The 20628-nt window shown below is 46.0% G+C and overlaps 2 protein-coding genes across 2 annotated transcripts; one reads left to right on the forward strand and one right to left on the reverse strand.

The window, feature by feature from the left end:
- Positions 1-317: 317 nt before the first annotated feature.
- HSPD1 (heat shock protein family D (Hsp60) member 1) lies at positions 318-10672 on the forward strand. The gene is made up of 12 exons (XM_054171447.1): positions 318-435; positions 1357-1532; positions 4425-4677; positions 5207-5289; positions 5704-5799; positions 6105-6198; positions 6561-6729; positions 7030-7129; positions 7734-7979; positions 8303-8477; positions 9123-9301; positions 9392-10672. Exons 2-12 carry the CDS (start codon positions 1359-1361, stop codon positions 9542-9544), a joined length of 1722 nt encoding a protein of 573 aa, XP_054027422.1. The 5' UTR covers positions 318-435; positions 1357-1358; the 3' UTR covers positions 9545-10672.
- A 512-nt stretch (positions 10673-11184) lies between these two features.
- On the reverse strand, positions 11185-19915 carry COQ10B (coenzyme Q10B). The gene is made up of 5 exons (XM_054171458.1): positions 19811-19915; positions 16994-17140; positions 15535-15727; positions 13394-13495; positions 11185-11634 (listed from the first exon to the last, which is right to left on the reverse strand). Exons 1-5 carry the CDS (start codon positions 19900-19902, stop codon positions 11467-11469), a joined length of 702 nt encoding a protein of 233 aa, XP_054027433.1. The 5' UTR covers positions 19903-19915; the 3' UTR covers positions 11185-11466.
- Between the last annotated feature and the right edge of the window lie 713 nt (positions 19916-20628).

Below are 20628 nucleotides of genomic sequence, written 5' to 3' on the forward strand. Positions count from 1 at the left end.
CCCGGAAGATATTAGTAGCGCGGCGGTGGGGCAAACTGCACTGTCCAGCACCCCTTGGCCCTGGGACTCGGGCAGCCCCCCGGAAGTGAGATCAGTTCAACTTTGACCTTCAGTGAGCATGACCGTTCCAGAAGGTTCTGGAATTGGCGGGCCCCGGAACATGAGTGGTCCATGCTAGGGCTTATCGGGCATGCGCCCCGCGGGGCCGGCGCCACCCTTGAGCCCGCAGGGGGCCTGCTGGCGGGCGGGGCTGAGGCGGCTATGCTGGTTCCCGGGCCGGGCGGTGCGGAGCCCCACATGGGCCGGTGGCTGTCGGGGGGCGGAGCAGAGGCAGTGAGTGTTCAGCGCTTTCCCGCTGCTGCGCGCAGACCTGCTCGCCCCGCTCTCAGTTCGGACGGCAGAGCCGCCTGCTGCTGTCCCCATCCCTGCCCGCAGGTGAGTGTGGCGGTTGGCCTAGGCCTAGGCCCAGCCCTGGCCTTGCCCCTGCCCAGGGAAGCGGTGCCTGCGGCCCGAGTTCCCTGTGGCAGCCCTAAGCTGATGTGCGGGTGGGGGGATCCGGCGCCGTGAGCGCCTACCACTGCTGGGTCCTGCCGCGGGGGTAAAGGGGCAGCTGGGAGCTTAGTGGCTGGGCCGAGGGCCCCGCAACTCATTCCCCTCGGCTCGGTCCTTGCAGCCCCACCCGCTCGGGGGCGATGCGGCGCGGCCGAGCCTCGCGGTGCTGTGCGGCGCGGCTGGGCCCTGGCGGTGCAGCGCGGCTGGGCTGGCGGCAGGGGGCGAGCAGCTCTTGACCTTGCTACGCGTGTCCTGATGGAAGGAGACATGTGGCCTCAGGGCCCTCTGCCGTCTGCCCTGGGGGGCCTCCCAGCGCCCCGGAGTCCCCTTCCCGCCGATCTGCACGGCGGGGCCCATTCCCCTCTCCTGCTTGGGCAGTGTGCTGCGGACTGCCCTTGAGAGGAGCCCCCTTTCGTCGGAACAGTATCGTGGGGCCCTGGGCCTTCGCCTCTCATTCCACAGTGCTGAGCCGCTGCCTGAGCGAGCAGCATGGCTAACGGAGGTGCTGTGCTCCACGGTGCCTACGTGGACTGCTGCTAGGGAAGGCCTGACGACAGAAGACCAAGGTTGCTGGAGGCCGCTCCGTAAGGAGCTGCTGCAGCCCAGATCGTTCCTTGAAGATCTGGGCTCCCCAGCCCTGTTACTTGGAATTAGTTGCTTGTGTGCTTCCATATCAAACTGCAAGTTCATGGTCACTTGCTTTATTTCCTCATTCCCCTCCCCCCCCTCCCCCCGCTTTTTTTCCAGAAGTCGCCGTGCAAAAGTAATATTTTGTTTTCCTCTGGATTTGCTTTAATCTTTTAGACATGCTCCGTTTACCTACGGTACTCCGCCAGATAAGGCCAGTGTCCAGAGCACTCGCCCCCCATCTAACACGAGCGTATGCAAAAGATGTTAAGTTTGGAGCAGATGCGAGAGCTCTCATGCTTCAAGGAGTAGATCTTCTAGCAGATGCTGTAGCTGTCACCATGGGGCCAAAGGTAATAGAAGATTTTACGTTTACTCTGTGTTAACACTTTGATCTGCTTGAACACATCACAGTGGAGAACAGTTGCTGGTTTTCTGCTGGTGCAGCTGAGCGATGATCATCTGCAGAGTTGGAACAGGAAGGACAGACTGCTGCAAGCAGCCATGTCACTTGAACCGTGACCATGTGCGTGTGCCTTTTGTAGTGACAAAGTAAAGACTAATTGTACAATGGTGAAAGGTTCAGCATATTTGTTTAAGCCCTTTGAAGGTTAAGAGGTTGTGTGTACTAGGTTTGTGTGGCTCTGAGTAGCCTGTAACAATGCAGTAGATAATTCATGTTAAGAGGTGGGATAAGTAGCATGCAATTTATGGACTATGGTTGTGTGTCACTTTCCCCCTTAGTTTAACCAAGGGGAAAGAATCATTGGAAGTGTGAGTTTTCAGCTGGCTGGTTAATGTTAGCAGCTGCAGTGGAATTCCCTGGGGTTCATTTATGTTGCTTGTGGGACAGAATTGTGGTCTAAGTTCTAGGTCAATGAGGAAAACCATGCTGCATAGTCATGCAATGTGTAATAAGGCTGGAAGAGAGGTTGGTTTTATTCAAGGAAGAGACACTGATTTTCTGTGGCCTCAGGAATATCTGTTCCAAATAACAGTTCTTCTCAAGGCTGCTTAGAATCGTAGAATTGTCAGGGTTGAAAGGGACCTCAAGGATCATCTAGTTCTAACCCCTCTGTCATGGGCAGGGACACCTCACACTAGATCAGGTTGCTCAGAGCCTCATCCAGCCTGGTCTTAAAAAATCTCCAGGAATGGGGCTTCTACTACCTCCCTGTTTGTCCTCTGTGAAATTGATTTGTGTATTTCTCTCATACTTTTAGTGGTCTTTTTAGCTTTATTCAAGGGAAAAAGGCCTTATGTTGAGCAGATGAAGGTTAAGGAGCAGTGATGTCAGCAAGCTGTGGCTGTTTTCCATGAAGGAACAAAGTTTAAGTGTAGTCAGTTAATTTAACTGTTACTTTTTTGGATGAGGGAGCTTTGTGAATGCCTCAGCCAGTTCTAATGCACTGACTAAAGGGCAGTTCCTGATGCAACTCACTGTAATCTTGGGGGGGGGGCAGGAGGAGGGGGAGTGTTCCAGTGTTCTCCCTTTACCTGCTGTTCTCTGCAGGAATTCAGGGATTGTTACTGTAATGCCTGATTGTGCTTTCAGCATTCTTAAGAAATAGCATTCTGATGAGGAAATCTCCCCATAGTACTGTTCTCTCTTCAAAGAAATGTGGTTTGCAGTCTCATGCAATCTTCTGATACTGCTGCCAACACGTTGATTGCTTTGTCAGAACTAGTTTGTGAGGGCTTGGATTCTTCATGTGCGGGGCTGGTCAGAATGCTCCTGTATTTGCTGGTATTTTGTTGTGCTGCTCTCCTCATAGCTGCCAGACAAACATGGAGTCAGGCCATATCAAAATACAGAATAAAACTAAGTGAAACAAGGAGAGACTATGCAACACTTATCACTAACAAGATCTTCTAGAGAGCTTTCTCATTCTTGAATCATTCCTAAGTTTAGAAGTGCAGGTCAAACACAGTAAGAAGTCAAATTATGTCATATTTTAGCATAGTGGTTCTACAGCACAGCATTGGATGTCTCTAAGCTCTTTCACAAGTGCAGCCTCTGCCACTGAAGCTGCACACTCCTTTTGCAGCTTGTGGGGCTGGCTGTACTTCAGAACTATTGCAGCCTCATGCACAGTAGGGATCCTGAGGTAGTTTAGTCATTGGGGTAAATGTGAGCTGGTTCTGTGCAAGTGAGGAGCAGAGGGCAGTGGTAGTGTTCTGTGTTCCATGCTCCACCTGGAGCTGTGGTCTGCTGTGACTCTGACAGCCCAGCTGAGGGGATGAGTGGGGCACTTGCTCTCCTTTCCCCCTTTCCCAACAGCTCCAGCTGTCAGGAATGCTGAAGGATATCAAGGTAGTGGCAGAGCAGAGTGGCTTCTTCCATTCATTTCTGCAGCCTCCACTCATGCTGGCACATGATTGATTTGGAGCAGTTCTTCAAGGTGGGAACTAGCAGCCCTCTTCATGCCAGTGATTCTGCCCTGTGGTCCTTGTAGGGTCTAAATTTCCCATAGTAACTGTGTGCAAACGCAGGCCAGGAGAAGAAAGACTTGTGATGTGCAGCATGTAAGAAATTACTGCAACACATTGACACAAAGTAGTTGAGTACTCTCAGTTCTGTTTGTTAATCACTAATCAGGGTTTGCAAGGCTCTGCTCTTTTGGGTTTTTTGGTTGGTTGTGTTTTTCCCCCCAGAATTTAGAACAAACTGAGCTTTGTCTTCCAAAGCCTGTGTGATTGAAAAATAGTATTGTGCTCTGACAGGGAGTTGGCAAATTTAGTTCAGTATGTTGCTCTACACTGATTTTAGGGCAGTCTCTTAAATTAGTTTTCTCTGTGAGGCCACTGTTGTTGCAGCCCTGAGCCTGTGGCATTAAGCATTACAGCGGGAAAGTGAAGCCTCATTCTGTGAAAGTCTAAAGCCTTTGAGAACCCTGGTGAAGTGTGTGCTTGGAAAAAATCACACAAATCACAGAAATATTCAGGTTGGAAAGGACCCTCCGGATCACCAAGTCGAACAGATAACCCTACTCTGCAAGGTTCACCCCTAAACCATATCCCCAAGCACCACATCCAAACAAACCACCTTTAAACACATCCAGGGTTGGTGACTCCACCCTCAACACATCAGGGTTGATGACTGGAAGGGCCCAGCTGAAAGCTGTGTGCTAGGTGATGTTCCTGTTCAGCTGGGACTAATCTTAAAGGATCTTCAGCTGTGCTCTTAGAGTAAGATGTTGTGGGTTATGTGACTTTGATGTAATGTTTGCTCTTTGTCACCCTAGGGAAGAACAGTTATTATTGAACAAAGCTGGGGAAGTCCCAAAGTGACAAAAGACGGTGTGACAGTAGCAAAGGCGATTGACTTGAAAGACAAATACAAAAATATTGGAGCCAGGTTAGTTCAAGATGTTGCCAACAATACAAACGAGGAAGCAGGAGATGGTACCACTACTGCCACTGTCCTTGCACGTGCGATTGCCAAGGAGGGCTTTGAGAAGATCAGCAAAGGAGCTAACCCAGTAGAAATCAGGAGGGGTAACTTCTTCTCCCTTGTTTCTAATATTCAATCACTGTCTATTTTTCATATGCCAGATTGCTGGGCTTCCTAAAAAAGTTGATTTGTCTAAGAGCCCCAAAAAGCTCTATGTGAAGAGTGGTGCACAGAGAACCCACCAGTTTCTCTTACCTTCCTGGTTCTGAGCAGTTCTTCATTATTCTCATCACGTTACTAATGTAGATGGGATTAACTGATTTAATTTATCATAGGTGAACCCCATTTAAACTGACTTAAGATACACTCAAGATCTAAATTTACTAGTGCCATGTAAATAAATTTACCATAGACTTTGATCTTGATGGAAAATATGTTACAGCAATTCCTAAAGATAGTCACTACTTACACTGGTGATATGATGGAACCAGAACTGCCACTCACTGGGCTTTGAGTGCAAACTTGATGCATTTTTGCACCGTGGACTTTGGTTTGAAATTTTGCCTCTTTGTGATTGTTTGGGTTTTTTTTCTTCTGATTTTGTTCACTCAAAAGTATTCCCTTCATCCTCAGGGGTGATGCTTGCAGTTGATGCTATCATAGCTGAGCTGAAGAAGCTGTCCAAACCTGTCACAACTCCAGAAGAAATTGCTCAGGTAATAAACAGAGTTTACCCAGTTGTTGTGCAGAGAACGTTCTGTGAGTCAGGTGTAATGGAGTTAGGCTATATGTGGTAGCTGAATGTTTTTCTTGGTATATCCAGGGTCAGGTGTTCTTGGCCACACTTTCTTGAGTTATTGATGGCTTTCAGTATTCTGCCTTCATTTACCCTGCTAGCAGTTAGCTCAGAAGTAGGTAGCTTTTTATCATCTTCCAGTTTCATTCCCAAATGTGGTCATATAACAGGAGTTTGTGTGCTTGGGAAGAACTGACAAGAGCAAAGATGTGTTCATGTCTGGTCAGGAAATGTCAGAACTGGAAACGGTGATTGGTTATTCTGCTGCTCTTTATAAATAGAGGGAGCAAATTGCTTGTATTTAAAAAGGAGATTAAGTGGGTTTCTGTTCCAGGTTGCCACAATATCAGCAAATGGAGATCAGGAAATTGGCAACATCATTTCTGATGCAATGAAGAAAGTTGGGCGGAAGGGAGTGATCACTGTCAAGGTAAGAACTGACCAACAAATGGAGTCTCCAAGTGCAGGGTGACTGCCTCTTCTCTGGCTAGGGCTGGCTTTTGTGGCATGACATGTAGCTGCTGGTGCTGACACATGTGGTGTCTCACCACAGTTCCTCTCTCCCCGGCTCCTTTAGATCAGGCTTTGATCACTGATCCCTCTTATCTTTGTATTTTGGAGGCACACAACTGCTGCATGCTGTGGAGCCTGTCATTTAGCGTGCTAAAGCTGTACTGGTGCTTTTGGTAGTAAATGAGGGGTCTTTAATGTGGAATTTTTTTTGCATCTAAACAGGATGGAAAAACCCTACATGATGAACTGGAAATCATTGAGGGTATGAAATTTGACAGAGGCTACATCTCTCCATATTTCATTAACACAACCAAAGGTGAGTTAACCATAACCCACATCAGGCATCTTGGAGCAGCTCTTGTTAGAAATAATAGTGCCAGTTGTAAAGCCTTTACAGTCTGATACACTGGGTACCGCAGCAAAGAGGACAGAGAGGACCTTCCCAAGCTCCTAATTGGAGCTTCTGGAGTTTTTGTTCTCTGCCAAGTAGATTGTGTCCCTCACGCTGGCCCTGGCACAGTCAGCAACAGTGTAGCCTTGAAACTGGAGTCTTGGAGATAATTATTTGTGTCTCTTTAATGCAGTTGAAAAGTGCTCTAAAGCAGCTTGTTGAGTTTGAAGAAGAGTTGATGTGTTTTCCTAACAGGTTTGTTCAGATAATGCACATTGTTCCTGCAGGGCAGAAATGTGAATTCCAGGATGCCTATGTATTAATCAGTGAGAAGAAGATCTCCAGTGTACAGTCCATAGTTCCAGCTCTTGAAATTGCCAATTCTCATCGCAAACCTCTGGTCATCATTGCTGAAGATGTTGATGGAGAAGCCCTCAGCACTCTGGTCTTGAACAGGTGAGGCTTGAAGTCCAGACTTTTAGACAAACACCATTCTGGTTGGGTTTTCATCCTTTTAAAGGAATACATAAAAATATGTATTTGTAATTGCTGCCTATTCCCTTACCAGTACCAAGGAGTAAGCAGCTTTGCATCAGTCCAGACAGTTGTTGCCTAAACACCTCACTGTGCAAAACCAGCTCCATTCATGAAGACCCCTTTGCTTGATTGATAGAACTGTATTGAAATAATTTGGTTTAATACTTAGACTTGTCCTCTGACCATGTGTGGATTGTTTTCTCTTTGAATTCTTCTCAGATTGAAAGTTGGTCTCCAGGTGGTTGCTGTAAAAGCACCAGGTTTTGGTGACAACAGGAAAAACCAGCTGAAGGATATGGCAATTGCTACTGGTGGTGCTGTAAGTAACAATGTTTTCACTGCCTTTTCTTGGGGTAAAATGCTTGTGGCATGTGGGTTGCTGAAGGGAAGGAGGAACTTCTTACAGATAGCAAAGCTTTCTTGCCACCTCAAAACTGACTGTTTCACAGTGGCTCAGGCTTGAGTCTGGCTAGTAAAATTCTTTTAAATGTTTGGGATAGAGCAGATAATTTTTTTTCATACACCTCAGATAGTTGGTGTGCTCATTAGTGTCCCTTCATGCTGCTGTTATATCCACACTTCAAAATCACAGCATGATACTGGGATCCAAAGGTGGTGGTTACTGGAGCACAAAGTGATAAACCAGCAAACTCAGTGTCACAGCAGTATTCCCAACTCCTCGGAGTACAAGGAGGGCTCTAGGCAGCTCTGCTCATTCTGATCCAGGGGTTATGTTGGTCAGCCATGAATGAGAAGTGGGCAGGTCCGGTTCCATGGGTTCAGTTAGTGAATGAGAAAAGAGTTCAGTTCAACTTCGGTGCAGCAGTGTGATCACCTGGCACTGTTGGCTGTGTTTTCATGGATATGTAAATTCGCATCTGGAGAAGCCACAGATGCCAGCTGCTCACAATCATTTGTTTCAGGTATTTGGAGAAGAGGGTTTGAGCCTAAACGTGGAAGATATTCAGCCCCACGACTTTGGTAAAGTTGGAGAGGTCATTGTGACAAAAGATGACACCATGCTGCTGAAGGGGAAGGGTGAAAAAGCTCAGATCGAGAAACGCATTCAGGAGATCATTGAACAGCTGGAAGTTACCACAAGTGAATACGAGAAGGAGAAACTGAACGAACGACTGGCCAAGCTGTCTGACGGAGTAGCAGTGCTGAAGGTGAGAAACTAGGAAAGGGTAATACTGGTCCTTCAGTCTCAGTCCAAGCTACTACTGTGTGGTTGTCTTAACCTCAGCAGCTGATCTGGGTAAGGAGTTTGGCTTCTTAAAGTTTAATAGTGTAAGAAAGCAAAATCGACTCAAACTGCCTTGAGGCTTCTTGAGTGCTGGGTGTCCAGTATGGGCAAGCATGGGTTTGCTTTCCAGCACTGCCCAGTTTGTAACTCAAGTTGGCTCTTCTGTTTTGTAGCAGCAGGTCCATAGCCAGCAGTGCTTGCCCAGCCAGGCTTACGTGGCCCCTGATGTCTGGTTTGCTGTTGTAGGTTGGTGGCACAAGCGATGTTGAAGTGAATGAGAAGAAGGACAGAGTCACCGATGCCCTGAACGCCACCCGTGCTGCTGTGGAGGAGGGCATCGTTCCGGGCGGTGGCTGTGCCCTGCTGCGCTGCATTCCGGCGCTTGATGCCTTGGCACCAGCCAATGAAGATCAGAGAATTGGTGAGTAAAGCAGGAGTGTACTCAGCACTGGTTAGGCCACACCTTGAGTACTGTGTCCAACTCTGGACCCCTCTATTCAAGGAAGATGTTAGAGTTGCTCGAACATGTCCAGAGATGGGCAACCAACCAAGCTGGTGAGGGGTCTGGAGCACAAGCCCTATAAGGAGCAGCTGAGGGAGCTTGGGGGTGTTTAGCCTGGAGAAAAGGAGGCTCAGCGCAGACCTTACTGCTGTCTACAATTACCTGAAGGCTGGCTGTAGCCAGGCGGGGGTTGGTCCCTTCTCCCAGGCGACCAGCAACAGAGTAAGAGGACACAGTCTGAAGCTGCATAGGGGAAAGTTTAGGCTTGATCTTAGAAAGAAGTTCTTCACAGAAAAAGAGAGTGGCCATTGGAATGGGCTACCCAGGGAGGTGGTGGGGTTGACATCCCCAGATGTGTTTAAGAAAGGACTGGATGAGGTACTTGGTGCCATGGTCTTAATTGATTAGTTAGGGTTGGGTGATCAGTTGGACTTGATGATCTTGGAAGTCTCTTCCGAACTGATTCTGTGAAGTGTGATGAGCAGCCTTTCTGTTTCCTCTGCTCTCCAGCACAGCAGTGTGTGCCTTGGCAGTAGGTAATTGTAACCATCCTTTGCTTTCCAGGCATTGAAATAATCAAGAGAACACTAAAGATTCCAGCCATGACTATTGCCAAGAACGCAGGGGTGGAAGGATCACTAATAGTGGAAAAAATCCTGCAGAGCCCATCGGAAATTGGCTATGATGCCATGCTTGGGGACTTTGTAAATATGGTAGAAAAAGGAATCATAGACCCAACAAAGGTAACCTAACCCTGTCCCTAAGTCCCAGTACTCTCCTCCTACTGGGGTGCTGTCCTGCAGTTGTCAAGTTAACTCTTTTGCCATTTCTAGGTGGTGAGAACTGCTCTGATGGATGCTGCAGGTGTTGCTTCTCTCCTATCCACAGCAGAAGCAGTGGTGACTGAAGTTCCTAAAGAAGAAAAAGAACCAGCAATGGGAGGCATGGGAGGGATGGGCGGAGGGATGGGAGGTGGCATGTTCTAATTCCTGGGGAGGGGATGCATCATGAGCTGTGCTGTTGAAGACTGACACTTCTGACCTCAAACAGCTCAGATGTCAGTGCAGGAGGGTGGATAGTGACTGAAGTGAGGCCGGTGTTGAACAGAATCGCTGTAACCATCAGTTACTGGATTTCATTTAACACACATGTAATTGTTTACAGTCATTGTCCATGCCTACAGATAATTTATTTTGTATTTTTTGAATAAAGACATTTGTACATTCCTGATAAACGAGTGCAAGATCCATCTGCTAAGGGCCCCCTTCAGATTTAAGGCACTTGATACTCTGTTTCAGAATTCTTTGGTGCTTGCCAGTACTAGAACTTGGAAGCCACTGTGTGTGAGACTAGACAATTGTGTACCCAGTAGGCAAAGATACAGTTCTGTGACCTTTATGTAATAAAACAACCTGCTCAAAAGTCATTAAATGTATCACCTTATTATCTGCACACCAAGCCATAGTTCCCCAGAACCCTTACAGCTCCTTGAATTTACCAGAGATCTGCTGCTGGGAGAGAATGGGGCATTTCCTACCAGGAAACATTCCTCTGTCTAGAATGTTTCTCAGAACTACAAGTGACTTTAATTTTGCTAAGAAATACTAAAGCTGAACTGGATGCAGTTCTCAACTATTAAAGGATACTGTGAAAATGAGGCATGTGCACTGACTTTGTCTTGTCTACCCTGCTGGTTTCTGGGGCTGGAACAGGCGCTGTGTGGGAGGGAAAGGCCCTGAAGGTATGAAACAGGTAAGCTGTCTACTGGGATGGGCTGCAAGTTTTTAAATGCTGCTCCTAAAATGCCTTTTCTGTGGGCTGAACATGCTTCAGGGCTCTCTGTCCTGAACCACACCTTCCTATGCTATTTAATGCACAGTTCTGTAGTGGTTAACAGGTACTCTGGAGAAGGGACCAGCTCCAGCACCTGACCAGAAGCTTCACCTGAGTTCAGTAAGGAAAAGCAATGCAAGGCAGCATGCAGAGAGGATGGGAAATTTCAAACCTAATTACATTTCTTCATTCCAGTCTCTGAACATTGTTGGGATCAGAACTGGAAGTTGAATCAAGATTTACCATTGATGGATTAATTTAAGTGGCAGCATGGTACTGAAATGGACCCAAAAAACTCCAAGAAGATTCAGCTCTTTGCTGGCCTTGGGTGTGTTGGTCTGCTGTAACTGGACAGCACTGTGGTACAGTGTTGTGCCTCCAAGCCCTCAGTCTCAAAAAGGTAACAGTTCTTTGGTTTCAACTTGTGGTAAAAGGGGGAACTGGAACTGCAGTATAGCAGGGAAAAGGGGCAGGTAGACAAATGCCTGCACTCCCTTACACTTACTGTATGGAAATTCCAGTGTTCTGCATGTCTTGTTTTCTTCTATTGCAGTTGCTGGTCAGAATGCAGCAGCAGCTGGAGACTCCAGACTCAAGCCCTGGCATTCACTTGGATTAAAAGCACCTGCCACTCACTACCTGACAAATTGCTGGCACTCCCTAAAGCCAGGTCAGCTTGCTTTCCTTTGAATGCTTTTCAGTTATATCCAGGCTACCACTCACTTAAACTAGATTTAATAGATTACAATGATTAAAAAAAAAAAAAAAAAAAAAAAGGCAAGCAGCACCCAACAGAAGCTTAGATAAGGCAGAAGTTGGGCTTTGATCCCACAAACCGTTTTGCAAGGCAACAAAGGGCAGCCTGAGATATCTCTTGCTACAGTAGCTGCCAGTGGGCTGTTACTGATAAAACACTTCAAGCTGCACTTAATTACAGCTTTAACATTTTACAGACATCTGGCTGAACAGGTGTGCTTTGTAGAGGAGGAAATGGATGCCCTGAAGGAGGAGCATGGCACCTCTTGCACAAATGAAGTACACAAAAGTTTGTAACAGATAGCTGGGATTTCCCCATCTACGTCTGATGAACTTCATGGAACATGAGCTCCCGAGGTATGCTTGTTTCTGGGCCATGGACTTTGGATGCTCTTCTCTCAAAGGCAGCCACCATCTGCATCACCACCTCATCAAAAAAGAGCGTAGCAAGTTTTGAGTGTAGGAACGAACGGAACTCAAAAGAAACCTGTTTGGGAAGATAGAGAACATTGTTTTTCCTGTGTTTTCTGCTGTGGTAAATTGCTGTTAGACAGACAACTTTAATGAAGACTCTCCAGTGGGGTTGTGGGAGAGAGCATGGGTAAAGCTGAGCTCCAGGTGAAGAAAAGCCTTACTCAGCCAGAGGAGACTGTTTCCTGGGCTTTTTAATTAGAACAAACATTTTGTTTGGTTCTCTGAAGTAATTGTTGCATTTTACTCACTAAACAATCACTTGGTTCCTTTGTGCCCAGAACTCTCTCAGGGGACAGAAGCTGGCTGAAACCAACCCTGCATAGCAAGGCAGCACTTACAGGTAAGCTGAAGCCAAGCCCAAGCAATGTGAAATCCCAACATCTAAACCACCTTGGTAGAGGCTGTGGTACATTCAAACAAGAAATCTACTATCTACAGCTGCAGATTGAGTTTTCTGTGCTGTGTCTCCTACCCAGCCCCCTCCCACTCCCACCAGTCAGTACCAGACATGCTGGTTAAGTTCTCTGGGCCCTCGGGCCTCCTGCTGCAGCACTCAAAAAAGAACCTCTGCCTTTTCTTCATGAGGCAACCTCCTGCTCATCTGTCTGCATTGCCTTATGCTACTTCAAAATGGGGTGATAGCATTTCCCCAAGAAAGTGAAAATAACCATTGCAAGTCCAGTTTTGATTCCCTTTAACTGAAATTGCTGACCTGAAATGTCAAAAGGTGGCTTTGGTATGGTGGGGGGATAGCTGTACTCACAGAATCAATGTTTAGATTAGGGTTTAAAGTCTTGCTTAATTCAACCTTTCCCAACTGCTTTATGGCTTGAGTGAAAAGCTACCTTATGTGCTGGGTAATGGCAGAAACTGGCACTTAATTGGCTGGAGGAATGCAAATACTGTGAGGAAGTAGTGTGCAGACACTGTTGGTAAACCCCAGGAGGAATTTTTTTGTTTGTTTTTTTTGGGGGGGGTTGGGTGTTGTTTCCTGTGTTTTGGCTTTTGGAGGAGTTGGTTTGTTTCTGAGGTTGGGGGTTTATTGAGTGCCGGTAGATTAATTTTTACTGTTGAACTCCACACCATGCAATATGGCAATAGGATGAAAGTTACTAACACAGATTAATGTGCTAGTTTATAAACACTCCAAGTTTTTTCCTGTTTGCAGAAGATACTTAAGGTAGAGCATCCCAGTAGATGGCAGCAGAATCAGCCCCCTTCCAGTTCCTTTTGTAACCTATTCTGAACCCTGCCTTGTCATGTGGGGGGGTGAAACACCTGTTCTTAATGCTATAAAAAATGTGAAGACAGACTGAATAGACAGGACAGAAAAGCAATAATCTGAACAGAAAACAGCTTGTCTAGGAAAATCAGGCTCAATCAGAAGCTGGATTTAAAAAGCAATAGCTTTAAGATGCAGTGATGTGAGTAAAATGACTGCACAAATCTAAGGTGCCTATATTAGAGAAGAGAAAGACTTAAAATACATGGAAGAGGTAAAACTAGAAGCCAGGAAGTTAAACTGACCACAAAGGACAGGTGAGAGAATACCAGTTAAAGGAAACAGCAAACTGTTTAGTATTTCTTCTTACGTGTTTGACTGTTTAAGAACTTCAGCATGTTTAGACTTGTATGGCAAGAAGTACCCTTCCCTGGACTGCTTCATGCTGTGCAGATACCTCACAGCCTGCTGTCTCTAAAGGATACAGGAGTGGTCTCCATCTGGTAAAGGCTGCAAATATGCTTTTGGTAGTCTTAATTGCAGCACTTACTGAGAAATCCAGTGTACATGTCCTCGGGTAACCAGGGATACCGGGACTGAAACGCCACACTGTTTCCAGGTGATTAAACAGTTTTCCATCTGTGCAGGATGCCTAAAAGAAAGTTTTAACAAGCTACAACAAGGGTTTGACAGAGGTGGCAAAGTAGTATCACTCTAGTGATGCAGTTTGTTGTAATGAAGGTTACAGCATAGCTGAAATGATTCTTCGAGAGCAGACAACGTGAGATCCTGCTTGCACAGTGTCATTTATAGCAAAATAGCTCCATGCCTTTTAAGGGAAAAGAAGAATGTTTATGGTGAGTCTTACGCCCGATCTCCAGCATGATGGACAGAACATGCTCTGTACCAGAATTCTGACCAACACAGACTGATACTTTAAATCACAGAAGCATTAGGGTTGGAAGGGACCTTAAGGATCATCTAGTTCCAACCCCCCTGTCATGGGCTGGGGTACCTCACAGTGGATGGGGTTGCTCAGAGCCACATCCAGCCTGGTCTTAAAAACCTCCAGGGATGAGGCTTCTACCACCTCCCTGGGCAACCTGTTCCAGTGTCTCACCACCCTCATGGTGAAGAATTTCTTCCTAACATCCAATCTGAATTTACCCATTTCTATTTTTGTTCCATTCCCCCAGTCTTATCACTACCTGACACCCTAAAAAGTCCCTTCCCAGCTTCTTCCAGGGTTTGCGATGGGTGTTTGTTCATTATACATATAGAATGGTTAATATATTGCTACACAGAGTGGTAGTCTTGGGCTACAGCCTTCTTCACATCAAAACAAGCATAACTGAAGACAAACATCACCTGTCACAAAATACCACTGTAGTAAGAGTTACCACAAAGTCAGACTATACACTCAAGTTCCTAATTGGCTGATAAGGTGGCTTTTAGTTAACAGCAAACCATATTTAACTAATATTTCAGAAGTGCTTACACACAGTTCTCCTTTGAAATTAATTATTTGCAGTTACATCAACAAAGTGTAAACTAGGAAAAATAGTATCTTTTTCTCTGCTGAGACTAAGTCCACCAGGAGGAAATCTAAAGCATCATCTTTGCTCACCACTTTCATGGTCTTTTTTGAGACAAGAAGTACTCCTGAGTGAATTAGAGAGGGGAAAAATAGCTGGTAAGTCAATCTGATAGCTCTCTGAAAGGAAGTAAAACCTCCTGTCAGGGAAGAGTGGAACAGGAAAGCAATCAGCATGTAGAATGCAGGTCTCCCACTGTAGCTGTCTAATTTCCTTAAAGGGAAGTGTTCTGTTTCTTTCCAGAATCAGTAAGTGCCTTGAATAAAGGCACTTGGCATAGTCCATTTCCAATTCATGCCTCCCCTGTACCTAAACTCAGTTTCTGTTTTGAGTGGTATCCCATAAGAGGAAGCCTAGAAAAGAGTAGTGAAATGGATAGCTACACAATTATCCTGAACATCAATCAGCTGTTCTCACTGCATTAGTTACTCCCCAAAATAGTCAAGCTCTATTACAGGGAGACAGTTTTGATGGAAGGAATCTGTTCTGCAGCAAACTAGTCAGGAAATCCAGATATCACTTAACATTTCTCTTGACAATTTAAATTACTGCTCTTGAAAAGCTAAAAGGAGGAGGAACTGCTCTTCTGAACAGACTCTAGAAAATGGACTTCAGAAGACTGGAATTATCTCCTCATCAATGCACTGAATAACAAGTTCTTCAGCTGATCTTACACTGAAGTGTAAGACTCCTCATAAGAGCTAGAAAAAAATAATCAGAGGAAAGACAGTAACAAATCAGTTTTGCTAAGGGTCAGAAGCCACAGTTGTCAAAGATCACTTTTAAGTCAGTGTTTATTTTGCATTTAGAGAGGCTTGGACAACACTCTAATAAACCAAATAAAAATGGTATAGCTTCATTAATGGCTGCTGGTTTCTCCAGCAAAAAGAAAGCTAAAGACAATTCCTTCCCCTTATGTTTTAAAAGCACATTCAAATCGTCTCCAGTTAACTTGTCTTTAAGCAAAACCAACATCAATTGTGAGCCACACCAAGTGCTTCCAGCAGCAGTACTGTTTGAAGCCAGTGAATTAGTTGAAGTTCAACATTTAACAGGCAGATACAATTATGACCAAACAAAATAATTAAATAGTTACCTTAATTAAGTGTGGCCTCACAAGGGTAACAACTGAGGTGTATCTCTCCAGTATGGGAGGGAATCCTATTTCTAGCTGTGCTTTGCAGTACCCAGAACGCTTGGATAATACATCTGACCTCTTGCACCAAGGAACAAACAGTTTGTAATTCTCCACCACAGCGACAACTTCGTACATCTCCTGCATAGAATACCTGGAAAGAGAAACACAAACTTAAGTTACAAGGTATTTTAAGTTCAGATTCAGTATTATACAGTGTCAAAGATTGTCTAGGTGGCAGTTTGGAAGGTAAACATGCAGTCACCTAAGAAGACTGCCACTGGCTTTGGAAATTAAAGACAACAAAAGAAGTAAAACTGGCTGAAGTCTTTGCATAAAGATGCAAAATACCACACAACATCCAGCAGAAATAGTAAAGAGTGAAGGTGATGGTGTCTGCTACTTGGTAAAAGATCAGGTAAATACACAGAGATTTCAAATGGAAAAAAAGCAGTTCTGTCTTCGTTTAAGTAGATCTTAGACATTCCACTATGTCCCCACACTTCATGGTTACCACAGACAGGTGTATCCAAATTAATCTATTACATGAGATTTAAATAGAGGAACATTGCTTTCCTTATTTTAGCCCAAATCAAAAAGCTTAATTAAAAAAATATACATGCACTGGGAAAAGCTCCCAGTGTCACAAAATAGCCAAGGTTGGAAGGGACCTCAGGAAGTCACCTTTGTCAACAGGATATTGAAGTCACAGGAAGGAGTATGATGGAAACATGGGAAAACATTACGTAGCTATGGGTAAGTGTTGAAGTACATGCTTCATTCCATCTGTGTTTAAAATGAAGCAGATGTTCTACAGCACTCAGCAATAAGAAACCAGGCACAAAGGCTCTTTTTAAGTGACTACGCAAAATCTGGCAGTTGCAGAACTATCACATAGCTGAGAGTTAAGGAGAGTCAAAAAACTCATGCTAAGAAACAAACAGCTCATACTGTGGTGGACCAGAGGCTGGGGGCAGATCCCAGTCTCATAATAACTGGAATTTTCCCACGAGCTACAGGGCAAACAGAATTTCAAAAGCAAGTCTTGTGAAGCAAGAATTAACAATATAAAATAACATGGGCCCAGTTTTGGGTCAGAGGGGAACAAACTGGGAGTGTTCACACCTCCTGATTTATCCCCATTTCACCAGATGAAATTAACAGCCTAAGTTTCCTTTTTAGGCTTGGGTGACATGGCACAAGGGGTTTGGGTGCCTACATTTTTATGCTCAATTTCAAACTGGAAAAGCACGGTCTGTGCAAGTCCTCAAAGCTCAGACTCCTTCCTCCAAAGACTGGACATGAGTCCTTAGGGCTACTTAGTCTTTTGAGAACTGAGCATTCCTGAAGTGTTTTGGATTAATCACAGCAAACACAAGACGAATAAGCACAAAAAGTCTCTTTCCAGGCCTATACAAACCCTATAATTCTTCTTTCAGAATATTCTTTTCTTTTATTTGCTAGTGGTGCAGCAATGTTGAAGAAACTCCTGGAAAACGTATGGCTCAACACAGGTACTTGCAGAGGAGGAAGTCTAGTCATCAGAATACCACAAGAAGCCAAGTGCCTGCAACAGTGAAAACACTTTGAGATGTGGTTCATACCAGCAAAATAACACATTCAGGTGAGACAAACCATCTGTTATGTAACACTCCAGCAAACATCAGATTCAGTTGGAAAAACAAAGGCCTGTAACAGCACATGGACTGTTAAAAGCACAACAGGGATTTCCCACCCCCCACCTTGGAGAAACTAAAAATAGTCCCCAGTCACAAGAAAAGTAACTGGCAGAGTAAAACACAGGCCCCATTAAACACTGACTCCATGGCAGCCTGGGTTCATGCACAGTCCTCGTGCGCTTGATTTGAAGAGCAAGTTTTCTTAGTGGCAAAATCCAGGAAGAGAATGTTCCACTCGGAGGTACAAAATGGGACACTGCTGTAGTCCCTCTGCTGCCATCCTTTCAAAAGGACAGTTCCTTTGGGAAGTCATTTCAGACAGTGCATTGTGTACCCAGGGACAACAGGGTACACACAGCAGCTGCTTGGAAACAATCTGTGCAAGCTTTTTAGTGAAGAAATAAGCAGCTGTGATAGAAACCAGAATGACTTGACAACACAGGTTGTAGTTGCTGCAGTTGAAAAGGAATGACTTAAGGTGGGACACAAGTGTCAAAATTAAGACTAGGTTGACTTTAAAATCTTGAGATGACTACATTCGGCAAGTGTTTCCAACTGCGGACTGAAGTCTGTTTTTTACCACGCAGACTGTTAAGGACAAGCATTGCTGTGACAAAGGCAGGAAGGATGCTGGTGACACTGTAGCTGCCTCAAGCAGATTTATAGTGTTAATGTTGGGACCAGACCTCACTCAGGAGAGCTAATTTATTTTCTCCATCCAGGCCTACACAGTGCACACAGTCCAAAGTACCAGCCAGGTTACCTCTCTCGTTTTGTTATTTCCTGTAATGCTGTGCCAGGATATTGCTTCATACAGTTCTATCTAGAGTTGTTTCAGCTACAGAGCTGAAAACCCACCTCTACAAATTATCTTTGTAAGACAATGTTCTTTCTACAGTTACAGTGCCAATTGAGGAAGGCACGGTTAAGAGAGGTTATAATGCTAACAAACATGGTCAGACTTCATCTCTCCAAGATTTTATCTGAGGAAAAACAGATGCTAGGAGAACGTGCTAGGTCCCAGTTCAGGAAAGCATAGCTCTCCAGGAAGTCACAAAAGCATGGCTTTCAGTGGGCTGTCACATGTGGTTTTTCAAATCTGATCAAGGCCACAGAAGAAAAGCCAAGTCCATTCTAGGCTTCAGACACACCATCTCTGCATTTGTCCTGGGACAGTAATGCAGCCCTACCCACTCACACTGCTCTTACTGGAAGCACTGCTGACAACAGTTACCCCAACTGCTACTTCCATAAGGTTAGTGATAGCTGACAGGCGTTTTGAGCTGAGCTCATTCAACAACTGTTCACATCGAAAAAAAAAAGAAGTGACCGATAAATGGCCTCTTTAGCACCTCAGTCTGAACAAGCACAAGAGACTCATTTACCACCTGAATCCACGATGTCTGCTTCTCAGCACAGCGAGGGGTCAACAGGCACAGAACATACACCAACGGAAAACTGCAGGAGGTGAAACCACACCCAGCCTCGGGGCTACAAATAATACAGCACTGCTTTGGATTTGCCTTGCACCGGCTTAAACCGGCTGCCAAGACTCTCCAGCTTGCACTAGAAGCATTTTCAAACTTAATTCACAAGCAGTTATTTAATAAGTCTCTTTACACTAGACAGCCTGCACAGTAACTGATTTTGCCCCCAAGACTCTAATAAAGTAACAATTTAACCAGGACTGAACTATTTTAATATTACAAACATATCCTAACAATTAAGACACAAAGGATGTACAGTAAGAAACATAATCCAGGTAAGATGAGGTTGTACAATGGCACAGCAAAATTATGTCAAATGACTGCTTGGAATTTGACATCAGGAACCAATCTCTATTCCACTTTTCCACGGTTTTTATGATTACAATAAGACTTTGCATTTACAAAACAACAACAAAAAAAAGCACACAAAAACCCCACAGCAGTGTTGTCACAACAGTAATAACATCTGAACCCCTTTTTTCCCTCTTAAGATTTTCAATTTGCACTTTTCTATGCTTGTTCTTTTCCCTCCAGTTACAAGATCAGCTCTCCTCCCAATGCACATTTTGTTCCTCAGGTTGTTCCAGCCAGTTTCAGGGGATAAGGAACTTCTTGCGTTACCCACAGGGGAAAACACCTAGGTGTGTTGCTCGTTTTTTAATTTCTTTTATAGATTGCTCCAAGTTACGCAACTGGCTGAAGCAAACAAGTGGCAAGTTTGTAACCCGAAATCGCCTGTTCTTCCCTCATCGACAGCGGCCGCGAAGAGGATCCACCAGCTCCTAGCGCTGCAGCCCCGCCTCAGACACCCCCGCAGGGAAAGCTTCCTTCTCCCTTTCTCTAGGGCTACCGGCTTCTCCCCGCGGAGCGCTGGGCCTTCGGACCGTCTGGAGCGTTCTCTGAAGAGTACTGAAGGACCTCATGCCTTAGCCGACAGTACTCCAAGGCCGGGACTCCAGCGTGTGGAGCCGGGGCGGCTGGGCACGCCGTGAAGCGGTGCGACGGCGGAGCCCCAGGACGACAGGACCCTGGCTATTACCCCCGAGGTCGCTCCGCCTACGCCCCGCGTACCTGACGGCGGCCGTGCGCAGCGGCGACGGCGGGGCTTCGTAGGCAAGCCCGCCGGCCAGGGCCCTGCCGAGCGCCCGGCCGCTCCGCGCCATGCCCGATTTCGCAGCGGCTACCCCGCGCGGCCGCAGTCACAAGACAGCGCCGGGCTCGGGCGGGGGGCGGTCCCCTTCGCCTGATTGGCCCGGCGGCGCGCGAGCCCCGCGCACGGCTACAATTGGCTTTGTGCGCGGCACCGCCCGCTTCGCGCCTCCTCCTCCAGCTTTTCGTCCTCCCCCCCGCCCCCGGCAGCCCTGTGGCGGCCCCTCAGGGCAGCCGCCGAGACCTCCCCCCGTGGGGAGGCTCCTCCAGAAAGGCGGCTTGGAGCCCAGACCTCCCCTGCGGGGCACCCGCTTTTCCCGCGCGTTTCCTTGCCTTCCCTCGGCGAGGAAGGCTGATGTGTGACGATCTGGTGCTTAGGCTGTTTCTCGATCTAGGCTACAGTTTAGAATAATCCATGTCGTTAAAACATTCTGGTACCGCCACAGACCTGACTACCGAATAGCGGAATCGTGTTGGTTGGGAGACCGTTATGATAACTGACCCCGACCGTTAACCTAGCACTGCCAGGGCCCCACTAAACCACGTCCTTCATCACCATATCTCCATGGCTTTTCAGTGCTTCCAGGCATATGGAAGGCTGGGCTAGGGTAGGCTCAGAATTATAGTTCTTACACCTTGTTTGGTATCTGCTATTGGAAGCAACATTTCTGTTTGCTAACTTTAACAGAAAGCAGCTGAAATTAATACTTAACATCAGAGAAAGAGAGAAGACATTTCTG

This window comes from Dryobates pubescens, chromosome 2, assembly GCF_014839835.1.
Source record: "Dryobates pubescens isolate bDryPub1 chromosome 2, bDryPub1.pri, whole genome shotgun sequence".
Taxonomy (NCBI): Eukaryota; Metazoa; Chordata; class Aves; order Piciformes; family Picidae; genus Dryobates; species Dryobates pubescens.